This window comes from Leuciscus leuciscus (genome assembly GCF_965113295.1).
Source record: "Leuciscus leuciscus genome assembly, chromosome: 1".
Classification (NCBI taxonomy): domain Eukaryota; kingdom Metazoa; phylum Chordata; class Actinopteri; order Cypriniformes; family Leuciscidae; genus Leuciscus; species Leuciscus leuciscus.
This window is the reverse complement of record NC_138725.1, coordinates 56,074,293-56,098,624: the sequence shown is the minus strand read 5'-3', so window position 1 is coordinate 56,098,624 and position 24,332 is coordinate 56,074,293. Positions and strand designations below refer to the sequence as shown.

Here is a 24,332-nt window from a genome sequence, read left to right as displayed (position 1 = left end):
AAAGAGGGTTTAAATAAAAGCAAAGTGCAAAATAAGTGTATTTGTTTAACTATCATCAGTGTGTCAATTGCAAACTTTCTGTGTATACAGACAAAAGAAGCAACTGTTTAAAAAACAATTCAAGAGAACATGCAATACAAGTGGCACAAGAAAGTTCTGAATTTGACCAACTTACATGACACTGGAATAAGGCACACAGGAGTCACCATAGAGGGAGAGGGGAAGAACAGATAAAGGGTTAAACAGGGTGAAGGGACTGAGCTAGTGGAGCTCTGGGCCCTAAAGGCCAAAAAATTAAACAATAACACCACCTAGTGGCTGGCACTAAACCTGCACAAAAGAGCATCTGGAACCAAGAACAGCCTAGACACACTAGACATATAGACCAGCCACATGAAGCTGCCAGGACATGCTAAAAAGCAAAGGTAAACCATATCACCCAACTGCTTATTCTGACAATCAGGGATTTTAACTGCTTTCTTGCTATTAATTCAGTGCATTTTTAGAATAATTATACATGCGATCTGCCATATTGAGAATGTCATCTGTACCCCATGTGGCCACAGAGTATTCCAAGTATTCAAACACTTAAACGACATTTATAAATGAATGTCATTGCATTATATATATATATAAAAAACATGTATATTATATCTACCATTCAGAAGTTTGGGTTCAGTAACTTTTTTTAATGTTTATAAAATAAGTATCTTATGCTCACTATGTTTGCATTTTATTTAAATTAAATTGCATTTAATTAAAAAAATAAAATAATAATACAGAAAAAACAGAAAACCTGTGAAATATTATTATAATATAAAATAATAATGTTTTCTGTTAAAAATGTTTTTTTATGTAATTTATTCCTGTGCTGTGATCAAAGCCTTTCTGATCCTTCAGAAATCATTCTAATATGATGAGTTGATGCTTAAGAAACATTTCTTATTATTTCTTATAATCAATGTTGAAAACAGTGTGCGGCTTAATATTTTTTGTGGAAACCATGATACATATTTTTCAGGATTATTTAATGAATAGAAAGTTCAAAATAACAGCATTTATTTGAAATTGAAATCTTTTGTAACATTATAAATGTCTTTACTGTCACTTTAATGCATCCTAGCTGAAAAAAAGTATTAATTTCTTTCAATCGTAAAAATTGTCCTGACCCCAAACTTATAAAAGGTAGTTCAAAACAAACTGATTTTTAAGCCATAAATTATAACCAAGTGACCATGGGACCCCACATTTTTTTCTAGCTGACCTACCTATAAAACAAAGATCTGTTCTCTGTAAGCTTTTTTTAATCAATGGCACATAGGTATTTTGTTTCATAGCCGGCCAACATTTGTCAAATGACTAATAAGAAAGATTGTTTTTGCAGCTCTACCTATTTTATGCATAAAATATAACAACAACCGGCATTTATTTTAAAGAAAGAAGGTTGTTTATATAATGCAATGACATTCATACATTTTTAAGTGTTGGCTACATCTCCAAATATTATTTGGGGCCACTGTATGCACATTAACGTCAGTAACATGCTCCAATGGTACAATCTCCACAGGCACTGATCGTTTAGCTATAAGATGAACCACAATCCAAGGGTAAGCGGCAAGCAGATAGTAAGAAATGTAAAGTCAGTTATTCAAGAAGGGAAGACGGATTTATGTAAAGCTCAAGCCAGAGAAACAGATCAGTGAAAGCCCTTTTGTTTTCAGCACATGACCATACCCAAGTGAAACCCCAGTGTGCCCGTGCATGTGTGTAGAGTCAGCAGCGATCGCTAAATGTAAGTGTGCGTCACTCACGGATGGCGGAGAGCGGAGTCAGCATGCCCATGCATCAGAGGCATGACAGAGCGATTGACAGCAGAGAGAAGGATCGTACGTCAGGGCTCTACTCACCTTTGTACACATTGAGTGTGATAGTCCTGACCGCGATCCTGACCATGCTCTCTGGGTGGTTGAAAAACTTAATGGCCTCCGTGTACAGGGCAAAATCATTAGTGTGCTAGAAGCATGGGAGACAGAGAGCGAGGCCATCAGCAAGGAGGATTCGCTCAGAGAGAGGAGAACTGCAACTAGTCACAAATACACAAAACCTGTACTTTTATTCAATTATGTGAATCCAGGATGTCTACAAGAGCAGAAGAAATTGGTGCATAACATCATTGAACTCGAAAAGCGTCCCTGAATAAAATGCTACTGGCTGATAAAAAGGTTTAAAATCCTTCTAATCAAATCTTAGTTCTATATAGTCCTATATAGTCCACACACAACGCACTTCAATGAAGTTGTGACATGCCTCTTTTTTAGTACTGAATAATTTAGGTAGTGACAAGTGCATATATATTAAATCCACATCATTTGTGCAATACTATTTAAAAGTTTGGAGTTATATACAATTTTTAAATGTTTTTGAAAGAAATCTTTTATGCTCACCAAGGCTGCATTTATTTATTTATTTATTTTTTTTTTTTTTTATGTTCGATTTTTTTTCCGAACAAAAATACAGTAAAAAATACAGATATTTTGAAAAATGATTAATTTAAAATAACTATTTTCTATTTTAATATATTTAAAAATGTAATTTATTCCTGTGATGGTAAAGCTGAATTTTCAGCATCATTACTCCATTCTTCAGCGTCACATGGTTCTTCAGAAATCATTCTAATATGCTGATTTGCTGCTCAATAAACATTTCTTATTATTATGATTATGATTATTATTATTATTTTGGTTTCAATTTATTTTAAGATGTCCTTGTTACAGTGTAACTATTCTTTTGCGTACTGAGTAATATTAATTAACACCATGTACTTGCTATATAATCAGGGTTAGGGTTTGGTTTAGGGTTAGTTGCATGTACTTAGGTGTAATTTACTGTTATAAGTACATGTAACATGCAACAAGGACACTGTAAAATAGTGTTACCTACATTTTTTGTGATTCTTTGATGGACAGCATTTATTTTAAATAGATTTTTTTTGTTAAAGTCCATTAAAGAATCATAATGCATGTTCCTAATTTCTTCATGTTTTATCAATTCTATTATTAGAATTGATAAAACATGAAGAAATGATGAACATATATTGTTAAAATGATCAAGTGAGATGAATTACTGTGATAAATTATGCTGTGATAAACATTTAGATAATTAATTTACTAATAATGTCTCTGTTTGCTACATTAGTTCGGTCAGCAATACAAGTTACACTCCTTCAATGTTTCTTGTTTACCACGAGATGCCAAAATGTTGCTATGGTTTTCACTATCACAACCATAATGAGTTCAATAGAGACTCATGTGGCTCCTCAAGCAAGTGAATGCAGTTGTCACTGCCAAAACTTTGCTTTGTTATAATGTCCTTCAGATACATTATACTGATCTGAGTTTATATTCTACATTCAAGCTGATTGTATAAGTCTTTTTGTGTAAGTGGCATGCAACATGCATTGGTTTACATGATACTTTAGCAATTTTAACTTCAATTTTACATTAGGAGAACGTATTTACAATCAGTGCAGCATCAGATCTCTCATAGAGCAAATCCTTCCATGCAGGCCCTCTCCATTCCTGACACCAATGATTAACAGCATCAAAGGTGCCACGGAATAAAGAACACATGACGGTTAAATACAACCATTTACAGTACACCAATAACTTCCCCCTATACAAAGGAGCCCTGAAACATTTCTGTCACCTTCCAATCCACATAAAACAGTTGTAAACTTATAGTTGGCCTGCATTTGTCCAAAATGAAAGAACGTAATTGCTCAAGTTGAATGAACACACAGGAAACACGGTTTTACAAAGTCACGGTGAACTGTTCTTCCTGGAAGTAGTCTGTTACACACAGAATGCATGCGAAAAGCCCCTTTGCTTTCCGTATATAATCCGTCATTTGAAAAATGACGGTTGCCCCAGTAAATTCACCTTACCTCATTGTAGAAGAAGTGCACTGTGTGGCTGTTGAGTTTCAGAGACAAAGTCTTCAGAAAGGAGATATAGTAGGCCATAATTTCCTCGTCAGAGAAGTCAAATTTATGCACAATGATGGAATTAACATGATTATTGGACAGCAAGTAATCTAAAAAGAAAAGGAACGACATATTAAATGTTCAGGACATAAACATTTAAGTTAGAAGGCATCAAATTGTAACTTCATCTGGGGGTTTACTCACAGAGAGAGGTCTCATGACTGATGTTCTCGAAAAGGATGTTGAGTGTTTGCAGAAGCTGGACACACACATACCGTCCGGATTTCTGCCGTAGTATGTTGAGGAAAAACGCAAACATGTTCTTCTCCAAAAAGAAGCTACAAAGAGAGGATGATGCTTGCAGTCATGAAAATATGATTTTGTATTTTAGATACACTCATTTTATTGCACATCTAGCATGTGGAAACACTTAAAATGTAAGAATAACAAAAAGATGTGAAACTCACTCAAAGACAGAGCTGTCATTCTGATCACCCCAGATAAGAATCTCAGTAATGGAGCGAATAGTTTCCACCAGCAGATTTCTGTTGTGGTCAGTCACTGTTGTGTTCTTTGTTAGGACATGGTACATATACCTAAAGAAATATTAATAAAACAGGCTACTACTTAGATGCCACAAGATATTTCATATTATGACCAACTAACTTATTTATTTGTAACGAATTTGAGATCGTAACGAACATAAGCCATTTCTGTATAATAGAAAACTACTTTTAGTGATATATTTTAATAAAAACAGATAACTGTGTTTCATATTCTAACTCACCAAATCATATAACCGTGTGTTAACTAACGTTACAGCTATGGCTCAAAATAGTGAGATGTCTACATAGACATGCTTTTTTAGGAAACATATGTGCATCCCAATGTCACAAAATGATGTCTTGGTAGGCAGCTCACTAGATTTTAACACCAAGTCTACGACTGCTACAGACAGTTTTGGTCTTATGCGCTCAGTTTAACATCGTAAATAAATTATGTCAGGCGTAATATAAATGTTTACATTTTCTAAATGGACTATTAGTGACTTTGCACAGTAATGACATTCACCAGCTGAATTAAAAAGCTAAAACTGCACGAGCTGCGCTAGCGACTTAGCTGCAAAAGGTCCATAACAACTTACTTCAAATGATCCAACGAATGAATGTTTTTGGACTTCCCCTGTCCTCCGACCCAACTCCTTGAACGGCCGAACATTTTCTTAGATATTGTTATTTCCCAATATGTATGTTTTAACACAATTTGCTATGCGAATGAATCCATATCCGCAGCAGTGAAGGCCTAGAATCCTCACATGAAAACATACCTGCCGACCTAGCGCTCATGACAGCCCAAACGTCCGCTCAATGTCATTATGGGATTTGTAGTTTATTATTGCAGTCGATAGAGCTAGTTCGCATCGCGTCACTAGACCATCTCGGACTCAATTTCCCATAGTTCCGTGCGAACGCAAGGGTTTTGGTGAAGTCATGAGAAAGCGCCGTTTGTTTTGTTTTTCACGCGTTATAAAGCTTCTGCGAGCCTCTGGACGACTTTTATTTCGGAATTGTATGCATCGCTAGCCTTTTGAGAGGGATTCGGGATATTTTTGTCCTGATGTCAAAGAGCAGCGCGCGGCCTTGGAATATTCAAACATGCTGTTCTTCACTAACTTATTTGCTGTATAGTGGAATGCAAGGGGAATACCGCTGAAAAGGGAGTTGCATCACTGCGTTTTTGATTGAAATGGATAGATCCGCACTGACCTGTCTCATATAAACTGTTTAAATGCTTTCAATTAATTCAGTCTGTTCAATGAGACTGAATCATATGTTTTGGAGTCTATGACACTCTCAATTTACTCTCGGTTAGATTCAGTGGAATCGCTAATCAACGAGCTTCCATATATGTTTTATCTCGGCCTATTTTTTGTCAATGTCTTAATTCTTTACTATGCCTTTTTAATGGAATACATAGTCCTTAATGTAGGGATAGTATTTTTGCCAGAGGATATGGACCAGGCACTGGTGGATTTGGGTGTTCTCTCTGACCCAGCCTCTATTCCCTATGACACAGACACTGAGCTGGATGTTTTTGAGGGATATCTGGAATAAACTACTATGAATGGCAATCCCAGTGGAAGCTGTTGTGGGGAAGATGTCATTTGGCCGATTCATTTGGTGGCTGGAGAACCATTGTCAAAGGGAACTGCATATCATCTCTGCAGACATAAAAATATGTTGCAGTGGTCAAATTATACAAAAACTGACTTCCATGAATGAGTAAGTAATGTTAAGGTCAGTTTTTAGATGGATTCATACTCAAAAAATAAATGTGCATTAATTGTCATCTCTCCACAGGCTGTCCAGGTTCAGGGGACTGACCTGCAAGCAAGCAACCGTGCCACATGGAATATTTACCTGGAACAGATAAGCCGAACACACTATGTGGCTTGCCACGAAGCCGCCAGTCAGTGTCTCTTCAGAGATCAAATTCGGGCACAAACCACTACTGTGGATATAAATGTCACATTAGCCTATTTATTTTTAGTTTGGCATTCAGCACTCAAGCAGGATTCTGTGTCAGCCCTGCAAGGGCTTGTTATTAACTGTAGACAACTCGCTTAAATACATGGTCTGCCTCAGCATGGTTTCATTCCCTTTAATACTATTCAAATGAGCAATACGTCATGAGACAAACAGGGTGTTCTTGAGTTTTTTTTAAAAAGACTCTCTTTGAAACTGGATATTTGTGACAGCCTGAAAAAAATGATACATTTGAGTTTCAGTTACCCATCTATATATATTTAATAAATGATTAATTGCACTTTTTGTGTTGCCATGGTGTCTCATTTGACTTTCAAATATCTGGTGCCATATTACAAAAACATACTGTTAACAGTGGACTTCCCTGAAATTGCCCATCATAGCTTTAAAACTCAATTTAATGACTCGTTGTGTATCCATCAAGTAAAAAGTAATTTACATATATTAACGTTACATATGATAGCTTGTATAGATACATATCCATAACTGAATAGTAATAACTAATGTTCAAATTGAATTATTCTTATTCATTATAAATATGTTTGATTTATCTGAAACTGTCACAATCATGAAAACCAAACTCATAGAACTTGTTTATTGTAAAACAACAACAACAACAACAGAACAATAAGTAGCCTACATTAAGTGTTGAGAAACAGTATATCCACAAACATTTCAGAAAGTGCAAGTCAGTCACATGTAAAGTAATTTCAGTGAGAAAGTGGATCAACTTTTTGAAGCAGTTTAGTGTGATGAACTAATGAATTGTATAATGAATGATGCTTTTGTAAAAAAATTACAAAAATCCTCGCTTATTGTAACAATCTCTATTATGTGCCCATTTTAAAATGTGTCAAAGTGATCTTATCCGTGGATCTTGAAGACGAAGGTGTTCAAAAACTCCATATGGAATGCAGTCATTCCACAGCCTGAGGGAGAAGAAAAAATAATATGGTTATAAAAATGAATAATAATGGACATAATTCATAATCTTAGTGACTGTGGGCAGATTTTAGAGATTAACTTCTGTCTTCTGGACTGTGTTTCAACTAGCTCAAATGTGATGCTTAGTCTTAGTTAGTAGAGCTGCTAGTATCTGAGACCTAATACAAGAAAAAAAGTAATGCAAGTAAAAGTGAATGTACTGGCCTATCAGACCAATATCCCAAATGATATTAAAGATTAGACACTCACTCCAAAGACTTCATTCCATTGCAGTTTTTCAGAGCAGCACTGAGCTTTGTAGCTCCAATGTCAGTGAACTTGTTGAACTTTACACTAAAAAATAAATAACAAGAAAAGCATAGATATAATATAATGTAATAAAATAACATTTCTTATATTTTATTTGAATTGAAGACAATTAGAATAGAACAAAAGAGAAACCAAATGTCAAAAATGATACTTAAATTACCGAAACAAAATAAATTATTTCGAGGATTAACCTTAATTTGGATAAGTACTTACTCCAAGTCCTGCAGGAATTTCATGTCTGGTAAAACCAAAGCCAGGTGTTCAGCTCCACTGTCAGCAATCACATTTCCATACAGACTAGAAGTGAGGAAAGTGGAATAATTGTGTCAAAACAGTGAGGTTTTTATAAACAGTTACAAAATTCAGGTTTTATTTAATAAGTATATAGTTATTTCCGAGAGTGACTGTACCTGAGGCTCTGTAGAGAAGGAATTGAGGCCAGAGCCTTAGCCAGTTTCTCCACACCGGCATCTCCAATGAAGTTTTGAGACAGACTGGGTGGTGGGAACATTGGTCAGTTCAGTTGTGACACAGTTCCTTTACAGGTTATAATCATGTGGAAAATGGAGTCTTCCAGACACTAAATGTGTTATATTTAAGGGCATAAATGTTTCAAAACTTACTTCAGCAATTTCAGACATGCCAAAAACTGTAAAACGCCAGATAGCTTCTCAGCTCCAGTGTCTCCTATTTGGTTTTTCTCAAGACTGAAATACCAAAAAAAAAAAAAACTTTAAATCTTTTTCTGATCCAACTTGTGACAAAATCCACCACAGAATACTCACTCCAGATGTTGGAGAGACTCCAGAGAAGGTAGGACCTCTATGAGTTTAGGGAAAAGTTCTGGACCATTCTGGACTCCAAGCCTACAATGCAGAACACACCACCCAATATAAGCAACACTGAATGGATAAAAGGATAAAGGGAAAACGAAATGCAGGAGCAGGAAAAGATAAGAGTGAGATTTGCATACTCAAATTCTAGTCTCTGCAGATGCTGGAGTGCTGGTACACCTTCATCCAGTGCAGAAACAAATTCACTGAAAATACAGCCATTTTCCTTATCAACATCATCATTTTATGCCACAACTAGAATCGAAAAACAGACAAACAACGATGGTCATTGGAATAAAATTGATGCTGTACCTCATTGGTAACTTCTTCTCTCTGTGAATTCGGACAAGGCCAGGTAGGCTCTCTATGTGATAAACTTGTGTTGCCTTGAATGGGTTCAAGGTGAATTTCTCAATGGCTTTTTTCAGGTTCAGTTCATCGTTGCTTTGATGCAAGACCTCCCATAAGCCAATGGTGTCTGCTGTATGAGCCCTAATGGAAAAACAAATACAATAAAAATACAAATGAAAACCTTTTGCTTAAAGCGCTAATTCGCTCAAAACTGAAAATTCTGTCATTTACTCATCCTCATGTTGTTCCAAACATCCTTGCTTCTGTGGAACACAAAGGCAGAAAAGTTTTCGTTGCTGTTTTCCGTGGAATTAAAATGAACTTCGAAAAGGTCTTCTAAGAGGATATGAAGTAGGCCTATCATTAAAGTGGTCAATACAACTTGTGTGCCGTTTTTAAAATCTTTCTGACTCAATGAATAACTACTTGAATTTCGGTCTGATCATCACACAAGCTTTTGTTTGACTTGGAATAGAGAACACAAATCATATAGACTACATTTAAGGTGCTTTTACATCATTTTTGAAGCTTGAAAGCTTCAGTTTTCTGACATTGTAATTGCATTAGAATTAAAACAATCTTCAACTTTTCTATTTCTGTATTTTCACACACAGGTTGTGGACGGAGGGTGAATAAATGATGACAATTTTCATTTTTCATCTTTTAGCAATGCAGTTTCTTACCAGAATGATTTGATACATTTGAGTCCCACAAGCTCTTTCAGGCCACTGATGGGAATGCATGTATCTTGCAGGTTAATGGAGAAGGTACGCTTCATTGCGCTGGCTTGCCGGAGGAGATGGCATATGACATACACGTCTGAAGGGCAAAGCTGCGCCCCACAGAATGACAGATTGCCAGGCAGGTTTTTTAACAGCAGTTTGGCAAATTTGGCTCTGTTGGTCTCATAAACACAATGAAACAGTTCTAATAACCTGGCAGGAACCAAATCTTTAGGCTTCATTCTCTCCAGATGGGCTTCAACTGCCTTTCTTTTGGCCTTTATGTTGATACTGCTGTCCAGGATGCTTCCTCCGTCAGGTGCCTTCTGGAAGACCAATCCAGTGACAAACCTCTGCACCACGTCCTGCGACTCTCCCTGAACCTTTCGTTTCTTCTGCTGGACTATGCAGTTTGCCACCACCATTTTTTCATTCATCTGTTTAGATTGCACCAAGTGCAAAGCGCCCAGGAGGTTCTGAGTGAAGAGGTCTGCAAAGTGGTTTTCTTGGTGTTCAGATGTTTCGTAGGATACAAGTATGCCACTTTTAAGACCGCAGCCCAGCAGCTCTGTTGAACTGCCAGGGTTTGCATGTGTATTGTGATTCTTAAATCCCTCCCATGCCATTTTGCACAATTGTGGGATGTCTGGCTGTTTCTTCTTGCTTAATGAGCCGTTTCCAGGAATAGCCAATTGCAGATGTTTGGAGGTCACTCTGAGGTACAAGTCTGTGAGGGTTGAAGGCAAACCATCACCGCGACTGTCTTGGTGCTCGAGCAGGAAGCAGGTAGTCCAACAAAGTAGCGGGTTGGAGCATAAACTGAATATGTAGCTTTGACTCTTAATCTTTTTTAGTGCACTCCCTTGGAGGGAAGAATCCCCAAAATATTTTGATGTATACAACTCGATGTCTTCAGGAGAGAAGCCACCAAGCTCCAAAAGGCTGTCGATTTTTCGCAGCACCTGATTTAAAACGTCTTTAGGCCTTGTGGAGATGAGAATCGTGCAGCCCGAGAGGATTTCCTTTTGGAACAAACCCGAAAACAGCTGCTTGATGGTGTATTTAGTGTCTGTGGGTGATTTAGCAGGGGACTGAAGAAGCCCCTCAAAGTCTTTAATGTGATCAAAGCTGTCAAAGATAATGAGAACTTCCTCAGGACAGGAAAGAATGTGTTTGAACACAGAATCTGAGTCCTCACAGCGAGGAGATGTGGACAAATCGAACAGTAAAGCTTTCAAGCTGTAGTTAGATTGTGTGAGGTCTAAAATTTTAAAGTTCAGCAAAAAAACGAACTGAAATTGAGGCAGGCTGCCGCTCGCCCAGTCCAAGCATAAACGCTGAATGAACGTGGTTTTCCCCACTCCGGCTTTTCCGAGGAGGGCGACAGATTGTTTTGGTCTGGAATCACTGCTATGAAACAACTGACTCCTGTCCAACTTTGCTTTCTTTCGCTCTGAATCACTGAGGATCACCAGCTCTTTTTCTAAGCACTTGTTTGCATTCTTTCCAGATTTGATAAGGAGTTTCCTCTGGATCAGATGCACATCCACGTAGTGTGATTCCATTCCCATTCCCCCACGCATAGTGCAGCAGACATCTCTCACGCGGGACTTTACGTGAAGTATGTAGTCTTTAACACATTCTGTAAAACAAACATTTATCATGTTTCCCACAGTCTAATAAAGTTATTCAGGCTTACACAATGATTAAATAGGTTTCTTACCAGGTGCTTCTGGGCGGATTTTCCTTTCGGTTTTGGAAGGTGGGGAATCTTTTGTGTTCTTTTGTGGGTTTCCTTCTGTAATTCGCAAAACAAACAAGCAATAAATTTTGTCACTATTAATTGACCTATACTTGTTTTTGTTTTTTATTCTTATAATACAACAAGAATAAAATACAAAATAAGGCTAACAACAAACTAAATCAGATACATGGACAATATATGTGTACAAACACATTACGATGTCCAGAAATCAATTTCAAAACAATAGTACATTGGGTTTAATTTGTTGTTTAATGAGATCTACTAATATATACTGTATCGTTAGTGCAGAGAATTTCCACATGAATAAATCCATAGATCCGCGTGCTTTGCATGTGTACTTTGCACTTTACATTTGCAGGTTCTTGGTTCTAATCTGCACTTGTATAGTTTTTTTCTTCTTCTCATTAAAACCGGATATGTTCATCAGTGGTTGTATATCAAGCAGGGACACGTTTGTGTGCATTTTGTTTAGTGATTTCACCAAAACGAATAGAGTCTCTCCACAACGGCATAAAGCGATAGATTGAAGCGCGCGTCCGTGTGAAGAGAGAGAGTGTGCGCGGCCACAAGCGAACACTGTATCTGCGCCAATGATAGCAGCGATGGCACAGCACTTTGAGCACTTGATTTAAAAAACAACACATTTCAGCGCTAGATCGCCTCTTCTTTAACAAACGAACGAAATTGATGCTCTGCTAGTTAAAGGGATACTCCACTTTAAAATGAAAATTCTGTCATCAAATACTCACCCTCATGTTGTTTCAAACCTGTATGAATTTCTTTCTTCTGCTGAACAGAAAGGAAGATATTTAGAAGAATGTCAGTAACCAGACAGTTTCTGGTCTCATTGACTTCCATAGTATATATTTTTTCCTACTATGGAAGTCAGTGGGACCAGAAACTGTCTGGTTACTGACATTCTTCTAAATATCTTCCTTTCTGTTCAGCAGAAGAAAGAAATTATTATTAATAATTAGTCTATGGTCCGAGCAGCTCTGGTTCGAACATAGTTGCTCCACAACCATAAACATAATAAATACATAGACGCCCTATTGGCCGCTGGATCGTACGTCAACTTTCCCATAACTCTCATAACGGAAATTGAGAAAAATGCCTGCTTTGTGTGCTGCTTGGAGCTGTACAAATCACTGCATAATTGAAAACAGGTCTCGGGGAAATACCTTTCACAAGCAAGACTGAACATTTGTTTCTGGTTGTATTTGGTCATTATATAATTAGTAATAGTAACCTTAGTTGGCCACCGGAGTCAGTCTGACTTATTTAAGAGTTTTTCAGTCGAGAATGTAGTTGTTTAAAGCTTAAATCTGTGGTTTATTTATAAAGATAGCACCTATTAAAAAAATGTATTTGACGTTTTCGGAGTTGTGAGATCCATGCGATCACCGGGCCCCGCCTGGAACAACCTTACCTCGTCTAGTGCTTTAACGTTTGCAGCTGGCTCAGATGTCTCTAGTCTAGTGCTTAAACATGACATATAATTCGTCTTGTGTATATCTGACGGGCGATCTTTGGTCTCAATCTATAATTTGTTCCCTGGCAAATCGTTTTGGCTGAGGGCAAAGTGAACTTTCATAACTTTATATATTTAGGCTATTGAACTTTAACGTTGTAGCCTGCTGAATGTTTGACTGAATCGTTTACTTTATTTCTTGACTCGTTTAGCTTCTTATACCTTTAGGCTACTTATACTTTTATAATGGCTATTGATCAATAAAACTTAAATTTAACAAAAAGAGACAGTGTTGTGTCATTTTATTTTATATAGCCTATGTAAGAATATTTTAAAATATATAAAATATTTTATATATACATTCTCTTCACTGTATGTAGGCCTACATAAAATAAAATGACAACCCTGTCTCTTTTTGTTAAATGTCAGTTTAATGATCAATATTATGTTTCATATTTTTTTCACATTGTCTATATTATTCTGAAATTGATATTACATTGCATTTGCTGTTACCGGTATTATTATTATTATTGTTATTATAATATTATACCACATGTAATTATCAATCTATTATAGTTATGCTGTTAAATTATTTTACTATTCAGTAGTCACTATTTAACTTATTTTTTATTGTTTATATTCTGTAATTGATATTTCATATTCTATTGCTATTATAATAGTATTATGTATAAACTATATACTATTATCAATATATTATTATTATTTTATTATTGTACTTATGATATTATATAATTATATTATTTATTACCATTTTATTTGCTGTATACTGTTTGTTTATTTTATTGACTATACACTAAACTATTTACTATTACTTCTCACTTTATCTTATATTTACATTGCACTTTAGTTGTACCATATCATATGTATTACCATAAAGGATCCATCAGTTATCTTTGTTATTGCTAAAATCGGGTCAAAGACAGAAAATGCTTTTTCCACAATAAGAAAACTTTATTTCATTGAATGTGAAAATTAAATTATTTCTCAGTATGGGGTCTTCATAATTCTTATCCAAGAATAAAAAGCCAAATACATGACAAGCCTGAGCTTTGACAATTACTTATTAAAAAAATACTTTATAAGTCTAACTATCGAAATTTTCAATAACTAGAGATGGAACTTTTTGTACACCACGTACAATCCACTGAAATCGGTTGATAAAAGTGAACATTATTTTTGTTTTTATACCAAATAATGGTATAAATTTGTTTTATTTGAGAAGCCGCAGCTCACCCATTTACTTGCATTTGTTTACAGCGCAGTCTTGCACTCAGCAATATGGCAGAGGTGTTGACGTATCGCAGCAACGTTCCAAAGCTGCCAAAAGGGCGTCTATGTAGTATTTATTAAGTCTATGTCCACAACGGATCAAATCCAGACCGAACTTCCCGACCTCAAATGTTGTGGGCAGGGCTAAGTTCGGCTGGCATCCAGGCTAATGGTCAGTTGGAGTGCTTTAGAACTGAGGATTATTCATAAATTGAGCATGCACAAAACTACACGTGTAAATATTTATCTGTATTAATATTTATTCTTGTCAAAGAAGCAAATGACTCTCGAAACCTGTGCAAAGGTTTCCGCTATTTTTGAAACAGAATACGAAGCAGTAACCAAGCACAGACACACATTTTCTGTCCTCAAACCCTGAACTCACCTTTTATAGGAGAGAGTGTGTCTACAGATACTGATGGCAAACTCTTGCATGCACGGTCTGAGGATGAGCCGACTGGGAGCACTGAAACCGTGAGCTCTGGTGGGGCAACTGTGCCATCAGCTGGAAAAGAAAGAATTCTGTTACTACACACCACAGTATTGCTAAAAACAAATCTGACTCGATGTCCAATCAAAAATAGGCCAAAACTACCACAATGACCCAATCCCAAATATCCAAACTCACAATATCCCACTCTAATTCCTAAAATACATATTTTAATATGTAGGCTATAAAATACAAATCACTATATAGGAGTAATCATAAACAGTCTATTTTTGTACCCTACCAGTGGCCCTCCCTCACAAAACTCATCATCTAGCATAGTTTTATCATTGGTAGAATGTAAAATGTGTAATATACTGAAGCATTTCAGTCAAATACAGTTTATGCACATTTATCCTTTTATCCACGTCGACAGTCTAAAAGTAGCCCAACTCCACAGGAAAACTGCAGACTTGACAACCCATGCCAAAGAGGCTTAATCATCCATGAGACAACATCTTTTTTAACTTACCAGGTGAAAGTGGAAGTATCTGAGTGCCTGGACTCACATGTTGGGGCGACACTGCATAGATTGGATGTGAAAGGGGGATGATAAAGTGAATAAAAGAATTAAAGAACATACAGGCACATGCAGCGGTTTGATGATGATAGCAGTTGACTCACCAAGCACGTATGTGGGCCATGTCGGAACCACAGTGCCGATCAGAGGGGGCGTTAAAGGGCAGATGTTCTGGATGAACTGTAGTGTTGAACCACCTGAGTGATCCAAAGACTCATAGTCAATGTTCAAAGCCAAGGCTTAGTTTTTTTTAAATGCATGTACAATATGAAAATAAAAAACCTACAAAACTCACCACTAGAGGGCAGAGGAAGGGGTCTGAATGGAATACGTAAAATATTCTGGAACGTGTTTGAGCTCAACTGGAAACTACCCTGGGATGTAATGGTGGGTGTCTTTCCTCTTGAGGGGCTTTCAGAGCACGCTGTTGCTGTAACAAAGACATGCTTTTGGTTTGCATCATTATGTTTCACTTGTGGTTTCATTGCTACAGAGAGTTGCATTTATAACAAACATGTTTCCTTCCTTTTATTAAGTATAGAGTTCTAAAAACAATATATATACACATAAATTGTGTTATTTAAAACAGAAGTAAAAAAAGAGCCCTACACACAAAAAAAAAATGGTTCTTCAGCGGTTCTTCAGGGGTTCTTTGCGGTGGTTAAGGTGCTATATAGCACCACTACCATTTAAAGAACCTGTTAAGCCCAGTTTGGTTCTTCAGCGGTTCTTTAGCGGTTCTTTGGGGTGGTTAAGGTGCTATATGGCACCATTACCATACAAAAAACCTGTTAAGCACCTACAGTTATTTAAAGGCTCTCTTAGTCTCTTAGTTTAGTTGGTGATAGGATTAGAAAAATGACATTAAAATATAGTGATTTTCCTGAATACAAGTCCCGCCTATATATATTCCAGGGCCCCCACACAAGACTTTTTGACCACAGAAAAAGTGTGTGGATGTGAAGTCAGATATATACCCTACTGAAATTATGTCACAAACTTCAATAAAAAGCTATATTCATATATTAACTGCTTTTTGTTATTTGTGTAGGCCTAGTCAAATAATTAGGCTAAACAAATGAGTGACGAGAGAAGTTATGTTTAAAAACGTGTTTAAATTTATACTTACACAATTTGAAAATGTGTCAAGAACTTGTTGTTGAATTCTGTCATTTTGAAAGTAAAAAAAATTCATAATAAATAAATATATAATTAAATAAAAACTTACGCGCCGATTAGTGTGCACTGTGCATGTCAGGTGCACGTGAGCGAGCGCGAGCGCCGCATTCCTCAAAGAAAATTAAGTGCCATATAGTACCAAAAGAGGTTCCCCTATTATTACGAGCCAAAGAACCACTGTTGGGTACTGTTGAGCACCATTTTTGTTGAAGCAATTATAAACAACCAAGGTGCTGCATATGGCACCTCTTATGGTTCTACATAGCACCATTTGACAAAGGATAGGTGCTATATGGCACTTAAAGTGGTTCCCCTATGATTACAAGCCAATGAACCACTTTTAGTGCTATTTAGCACCATTTTTGTTTAGAGTGTATAGCCTGTGTTTAAAACTAGTTTGGGAGTTAAATAATTCAACACTTCTGGTTCTGACCATTAAACCATTACAATGATTGTATCAATGCTACATTGTGATGTTTGAATTACCTTTTTTGTTGCGTTTGTACAAGGGTATGCCATCAGTATCTGTGCGGGTTTTGTTTGAAGGTGAATCAACTATCAATGGAAAACATAACTCTTACTTACTAATTTCAATATACAGGCATTTCACACGAGAACATAAGATAAAATAACATTACCTTTTCGCTTTCTTGAGCTTTTGTTTGTCAAAGAAGCATTTTCTTGGCCTAGTGCTTGGCTAGGTTGTGTGCAAATTGTGTCAGGGTCAACTGTTGTTTGTAAAGCAGATGTGAAAGACATTACAAAATGTATTTAACTTTATTTTCGAATAAAACACTGATGCAAATGCATTAACAAACATTCATTGGCTCCCTTTCAATTCCAAAAATATTATTGAAAAATATTATTCTATTCAAACAATATTATGATAGGGAGTCTTACATAGAAAACTGAGGTTTTCAAGGAAGTTGGGATCTGCCAAGACAAGGAAGGAAATTATTTATAGCCTTCATGACATAGGCCTATACACAGCGTTTAAGTAACGAACTGCACAATTAAATGGGGGCAATGTGCGAAACTGACCAAATAAAGCTTCTTCAGATTCACTCTGAATGGACTCAAGATATTCTAAGAGGACATTATCTGTGAAAACAAAAGGGAAATCTCATTTGAAAACTCAACTCAAATGCCAAATATAGGGCTACATTTGTTTACCACGTTAAAATAACTGCATCTAGGCTACTCACCAGGTAAGAGTTCAGACATTGGGTCTGAGACAATATTTTGCAATTCAGCATCTGTTGTAACACAGAGACACATTATATTACATGTTTTTTAATCATGACATAAATAGCCTATGTCGTTACAATTTCCTGAGGTGGGCTATCGCCTAAAACTCAAGATGTTGTGCATGAAGCGAGCGTTTTCCGCAAGAAAATAAATAACTGCGAGGGGGAAAACCCGTTTCGGATACATCAATATTTGTTTTAAATTCCTTATGCAATAAAAATTGTTATACATTTATTTTGTAATAAAAATGACTAGTTCTAAGTACGACGCAAAACGCATTACATAATTTAACTGTAGTCTATAATAAATGAAAATCTTTTAACTTTACCTGTTCCACTGATACAGTCCATGTTTACTCAGAATTATTTTTCCATTACATTAGAGTTGTGAAGAAATTCAGCTTTATTGCGCACGACGTGTCCTCAGATTACACCGTGGTAAGGCATAGTCTGGCAACACCAAAACATGCTCCACTGTCTCTACACACTTTTACTTTCAGTATGAGAAAGAGGGTGGTTTGGTTAGGCAGAAACCCATACTCACCTCCCTCTGTCGTTCAGAAAATATGTTCATTCTGCGTGCATGGTGTTGAAATGCAAATTTGATGATTATGATGATGATAATGATATATAATGCCAACTGAATTATTTTACTGTCATGTGTTTTACCCTGATGGTGATCTGTCTTTATAAGTAATCATGTGACCTTACATTGTATCAACTGTTAATATTAGCATATTTTCCAGTAACAAACACGTTAAAAGAGGTTTATGTATTAACATTGTATAATTTAATGACGTACGGTAAGGAACTAAGGAAAATATGTATCTTGTTTGTTAATAAGCTGAAAAAACTCAATCACTATGTACTCAATACGTTACTGGCACACCTGTGGTAATGCTCCACCTTGGAGTGGCAGGTATTTTCCATTGTCTGTTGTGACCTTTTCTTTTTTTTCTTCACACACACTGGTCTTTATAAAACACCTGTTTATGCCATGATTTCCGAAAACCTGTTGAATGTCTGTGAATGCCAAAAAACCCTCTGCAAATCCTGCCATTTACAGTGAAGTTCCCAGCTCAAAAACAAAAAATACCAAACATCTCATGCCAGCCTCCTCCTAAAATGAAAGCGCACAGACTGGTATGACAACTTTGTTTGCTTTAGTTTTTTTTTAATCAGTACTGCCCAATCGAAACTCCCCCACAATAGAAACCGTCTCATAGACTTGCCTGGTTTGCCGGTGACACCATATCTTACAGTACGTCTCACAGTCAACTCATATTGTATATTGAAGGAGGACATCTAAAATTATGTATTACAGTGGCTTCTTTGGGTTGAATTCTGACATCTTTCTGTGTTATTTTGAATCAGCAATCTTCAAAAAAAAAAAAAACTTTAAGACTCCCTGCCACACATAACAGCTTGCTTAGAAAGCATCTGTGAGAGATCTAGTTACAGGTGCATCCTGTCAAGCAGTATTACTGTTGCAACACTACAGCATAGAACCTTAACGGGTTCTGTCAGACAGTTCATAAATAGAACCTTTTAGGGGTTCCCATCATGGGATTATACATAATCTTTTTGGCATGAATTGTTCTTTAAATTTTAGTCAAGAATCCTATGGTTCTATTTAGAACCCCATTGACACACTTCTTTTGTTTGAGTGTAAATGTGGTCATTATTTAAATATAGAACTAGTATCCTGCAGTGTTGTTTTAAATGTTTATTCACACCCTCCTGTAGCATTGCCACTGTACTCAAAACTGTAAGACATTTGATGCATTTAATACAGTCTTTGCAAGAATTGCAAAAATCGAACCTTTCATTGAAGTAAAAGAATTGAAAGTGGGGGGTAAATCACATTATGTAATATGTGACACGTCGGCCACAATTATTGGCACCCCTAGATTTTTTTTATGAGTAAAATATCTCTGAAGTATATTCTCATTCATATTTACATTATTTAGCTCACCAGGGTGACTAGGAACATGAAACCTTTGTCTAGCTATGACTTCTTGTTTTACAGGAGTAAAAATATGAGGAAACACAAAGGCCAAAATACCCTAATCATTCATCACAATGAGTAAAACCAAAGAATACAGCTCTGATGTGCAGCAAAAGATTGTTGAGCTTCACAAAATAGAAAGTGGCTGTTAGAAAATAGCTAAAGCATTAAACATTTCCACAATCAGGGCAATAATTAAAAAGTTCAAATCAACTAAAGATGTTACGAATCTGCCTGGAAGAGGACAAGTGTCTATATTGTCTTAATGCACGGCAAGGAGGAAAGTTGAGTGGCCAAAGACTCTTCAAGGGTCACAGATGGAGAATTGCAGAGATTATTTGAGTCTTATGAAAGCCTATAATAATAATAATAATAATAATAATAATAATAATATAACGGCACCTACATCACCACTTGTTGTTTGGGAGGGTTTCAAGAAAAATCCTCCTTGTTCATCCAAAAACAAACTCCAGCATATTCAGTTGTCAGACACAACAGGAACTTCAAAAGGGACCGGATTCTATGGTCAGGTGAAACAAAACAAAAAAAATAGCTTTTTGGGGGTGATAAAAAGTACCCCATGCCCACGGTTAAATATACTGCTGGATCTTCAATGTTGTGGGCCTTTTTTTTTTTTTGCTGGAGGTCCTGGACATCTTGTTCAGATACATGGTATCATGGATTCAAGCAAATACCAACAGATAAAAAAATCAAAACCTGACGACATCTGCTAGAAATAATGTGTCGTGGTTGGATCTTCCATCAGGACAACGATCCAAAACAAACATCAAAAATCCACGCCAGTGAGCGCGTTGGGCCGTTTAGTGAAAACTGACCAATATCTAATGGAAGATGAAGTAAAACTGCAAATCTTCATTATGAGTCCTAATCATAAATACAGTGCATGTTCACAATGACAGTTTAAATAAATAAAATAATGATTTAAACTATATAGCCTACTTCTGATATAAACATTTTGATTAAATGGCACTCATTAATGGAGTTAAACACTTCAATTACATGAAATCATTACTGAGAAGTTACAAAAAAACCAAAATAAAATTCAATAAACAGAAATATTTGTAGTGGATGCGAAGCTTTTGAACACCTTTCCTGTGGGATGCTGTGCATAATAATAAATAATGCACAACAAGGCCTATATCTGTTTCCATTAAAAATATAAATCAATTAAAATTACTATTTGGCCAGTGGAAAAGATTGAGAAAAACTTTCTCTGACATGTATTTTATATTATTTTATTTATTTATTCAAAGACAAGGCAAGGATAGGCTACTAAATGATTTTTTAGCAATGTAATGTGACGGCACGCATCTCATATTTTCCTAATGTCTTGTACCGTTAAATATGGCATAACGTGGATGAGAATGCATATGCAAATGATATGCAGATGAGGATATGCATAGAAAAACGAGGCGTTGTGAGCTCCGTTTATGGTTGTTTCGGGGAGGAAACGCATGGTTTTACTTTTGTGTGTGTACGCAAAATATAGCTTTTGTGCATAAGCACACTTCTAGGATGAAAACCACAGAAAGTTATAGGTTACATGATCCCCCTGGAGAGATATGGAGGAGTGGCCTATGGTCTCTGATCTCTTGTCAGGTGTTCTCCAAACTCATCAGGCATTATAGGAGAAGACTCAGAGCTGTTATCTTGACAATAGGAGGTTGCAAAAAGTATTTAATAAAAGGGTGCCTGCCAATTATTGTGGCCTATGAGTTTTAAAGAAAAACTGTTATTTCATAATGTGATTTACACTCCACTTTCAATTCTTTTACTTCAATGAAAGGTTCGATTTTTTGCGGACTTTTTGAATGAAAGATCAAAAGGATAAACTGATGATCAAAACTTTCAAAAAATGATCAAAATGCAGATTTATTTTTACAGCCATCTTTGATCATATTTACCCGGGGTGCCAATCATTTTGACCAGAACTGTAATTAGGATGAATCTGTGCTGAGACTGGGTTAAGTCTTATGCAGCATTGTGGAGAAAAAGGGTCCATCATGTGATTGAGAAATGTATCTGAGAAAATTATAAAAATTTTTGTTAAATAGTTTTTTTTAAGTAAGTTTTCCATTGCAGGGTTATGTAAAAGAAGACCACGTTTGCTTAATATTGCTATAATTCACATTAGAATACATATCATTCATGGTAAAATAAACAAAACAAATTAAAACAGATTTTGTCTTAGTATTGGCCGTGAATTATTCAATGAAGCATTTCGTCCCAAAAATTGCAGCTGTAGGGTAAAGTGTTAAACGCTTCGGGGTAAGCTATGTCAGCGACTCAACCATAGTTATAGTAAGTTTTTCATCCAAATTGCAAAAGCAAATAATAATAAAAAAAATATTACATTGTTCTCATTTTAAATTTGGGGGCCAAATTTCTTCGAAGAATTAGAGAATCTTCTTCTGGCTGGTTCATGAACATATTTAAGAAAATGTAAATAATGTGCAGCAAAATAAGATGTTGATAGGGAATTAATCCATAATGACTCTTTATTAGTTGCAAATGTGGCAATAATTAATGAATGGTTTAGTGAGTCCTACATTAACTCATGGTTATCTGTGCATAGCATGAATTAGTACATATTAATGCACCTGTGTTGTAAAGTGTTACCAAACCTTTTTATAAAGAAAGTTTTGTACAATGGAAAAGTTCCATGAATCTTTGTAGAGCAATTAATGCCATTAAAGTAAAATAAATGTTATAAATAATATAAATACACAGTAAGCAGACAATAATAAGGGAAATAAAAAGAACATTTAATGACATTAACTCACCAGAAGGAACCAAATCGTCCAGTTTTCTGAGTGCTGAATCCAGGATGCCTTGGCTGATGTCCCAGTTTTGCCAGATAGGTAAAGAGAGTCTTCTGGCCAGATATTCTCCATCATTACAAACGACTTCACACAAGCGCTGCTCTTCAACTTCTCCATCCTTGTAGAGAGACTGGTAATACTTTGTAGAAAAGACGTCGGCCTCGTGCAGTTCTCTGAGAAGATTGTGTACTAGGCCAGGGCTAACCTGTAAAGCTTTTCTCACCTGAAACAACACATCCTCAAAGGGAACCATGACTGGACAGCAGCTGAGAGATCCTCTCATTTCAATGCTTTATTTCCTCCTTGCTATACAAATGCCAAATTATCTATGCTTTTGTTCCTGGTTAAAAAGCTCTGGTAAAAACCACAGCAGATTCCATTTGTCTGCTTGTACTACACTGTGTTTAAGGACAACCAGTTTTACCCAGGTCAGGTGAGGACAGTTTCACATGTACTTTTTCCACAAGAAAACTAATGTTGCTGACGTGCAACGTGCATGGACAAATCAAGACACCACATCTCCATCTCACTTCTCTTTTGTTACTAGGAATTTATATGGAAGAGATTCAATGCATACATGCCAGATCCCAACCCTTACCAATATAATACCGAAAAAGAAATGTGTTCCCTTCTATATACTAAATATATGCATCTGAGAAACTGCAGGCATACAGTATACAAGAATAAAGGTTCCAAAAGGGGGTTTTTGTAGAGATGCCATAGTACAACCATATTGGTTCCCCCAAAGAAGCATTCTGTTTATTTTCCTTACTGTGAAGAATATTTCAATATTCTTAAGAACTTTTCCCACTGTAAACATTGTGTGCAATGGAAAAGATCCATGGATGTTAAAGGTTCTCCATGGAACCATCAAAGCCAATAAGGAGCCTTTATTAGATTATATGGAAGTAGGAAAGCACCAACGCACAACCAAACCCAATATTTGTGTAACACCTGTCTACTGTGGTCAGTTTATGAAGGCAGGATACGGTAGATATGTTGTTCTCCAATTACGATACCCCACAATCCTTTGTGTGCAGTTTAGTGGTTGGTGTAAAGAGAACAAATGGCATGTGATGAAGCAAATGAAAAGTGTAAATAAACGTATAAATGCCAATTATTTCACCCAAAATGGCAGATGCTTCGGGGTAAGTTGTGCCAGTGGCTAGTCAGTGATAGTTATTGCATCCAAATACAAACAGAAATACTACTGCATTGTGCTAAAGGCAGCAGCCTTAAGCAGCCGTCACACTAGACTTTGAGCACGTGAAATGTCTACAGACGCCACAACAATCGTGATCTGGAAACATAATTTAACATAATACATTCAAAATGTAAAAATATACAATCTACTCCATTTTGAAGCAACGCTGCAATCCTACAGATTTAAAGTTTGTGTTCTTTTAAAATCAGCTAAAGTGGTCACAGCGTGACATATCAATCTTCTATTGGGCTTACGTCTTCAAACAAAAACTAATTTGCAAGGCAGAATTTACCAAACTCTGAAATGCAGCGAAATTCACATGAGCTTGCATTTCCTGTCTCTCGCATTCACAATTTTGCGAATGAAAGGAAATCAATTGGCGTTTTGCAGCCCAAACACAAAGACCCCTTAACGCTTTACAGTGACTAATATTGCACTAGCAGACAACACCCTGAAAATGGAAATTCCCTAAAATCCCGATTTGAATACAAGTACTTACCGTAGCACTATGAATAATACACGAAGAACGTTATTAATGCTCTGACGTGTATCAGAAATGTTTTGACATATAACACAGAACAATCGAAAAAGGTTAGTGTGCTATAAAAGGTGTTTTTGCATATGTTGCAT

General features: G+C 36.3%; 3 protein-coding genes across 9 annotated transcripts in view; 1 reads left to right on the top strand and 2 right to left on the bottom strand.

Annotated features, from left to right (window-relative positions):
- clec16a (C-type lectin domain containing 16A) overlaps window positions 1-5,339 on the bottom strand; it is a 57,949-nt gene extending 52,610 nt beyond the window's left edge. For 3 of the 5 annotated variants that reach the window (XR_014197213.1, XM_082136447.1, XM_082136449.1), the window contains exons 1-5: window positions 5,127-5,339; window positions 4,450-4,578; window positions 4,187-4,320; window positions 3,944-4,092; window positions 1,908-2,013 (exon numbers count right to left, since the gene is read on the bottom strand). Coding sequence is in view for 4 of the 5 variants with exons in the window: in XM_082136447.1 (XP_081992573.1) it covers window positions 1,908-2,013; window positions 3,944-4,092; window positions 4,187-4,320; window positions 4,450-4,578; window positions 5,127-5,200 (592 nt within the window). In the remaining variant the exon portion in view is untranslated. The other 2 variants (XM_082136448.1, XM_082136450.1) reach the window with 2 other exon arrangements.
- Window positions 5,340-5,441: 102 nt separating this feature from the next.
- Window positions 5,442-7,291, top strand: dexi (Dexi homolog (mouse)). Its single transcript, XM_082137055.1, has 2 exons — window positions 5,442-6,264; window positions 6,343-7,291. Exon 1 carries the CDS (start codon window positions 5,827-5,829, stop codon window positions 6,094-6,096), a length of 270 nt encoding a protein of 89 aa, XP_081993181.1. The 5' UTR covers window positions 5,442-5,826; the 3' UTR covers window positions 6,097-6,264; window positions 6,343-7,291.
- ciita (class II, major histocompatibility complex, transactivator) lies at window positions 7,110-24,265 on the bottom strand. Of its 3 annotated transcripts, none has more exons than XM_082136381.1 (20): window positions 22,460-24,265; window positions 17,606-17,656; window positions 17,442-17,501; window positions 17,301-17,333; window positions 17,039-17,128; window positions 16,887-16,955; window positions 15,517-15,651; window positions 15,326-15,418; window positions 15,174-15,224; window positions 14,600-14,719; window positions 11,412-11,486; window positions 9,650-11,330; window positions 8,928-9,107; window positions 8,756-8,821; window positions 8,568-8,648; window positions 8,406-8,489; window positions 8,193-8,276; window positions 7,996-8,079; window positions 7,723-7,806; window positions 7,110-7,457 (listed from the first exon to the last, which is right to left on the bottom strand). In XM_082136381.1, exons 1-20 carry the CDS (start codon window positions 22,779-22,781, stop codon window positions 7,382-7,384), a joined length of 3,519 nt encoding a protein of 1,172 aa, XP_081992507.1. In that variant the 5' UTR covers window positions 22,782-24,265; the 3' UTR covers window positions 7,110-7,381. The 3 variants fall into 3 exon arrangements, with proteins under 3 accessions (XP_081992507.1, XP_081992508.1, XP_081992509.1); XM_082136382.1 differs by lacking the exon at window positions 22,460-24,265 and adding an exon at window positions 17,977-19,820; XM_082136383.1 differs by lacking the exons at window positions 17,442-17,501; window positions 17,606-17,656; window positions 22,460-24,265 and having other exon boundaries at window positions 15,517-15,653; window positions 16,888-16,955.
- Between the last annotated feature and the right edge of the window lie 67 nt (window positions 24,266-24,332).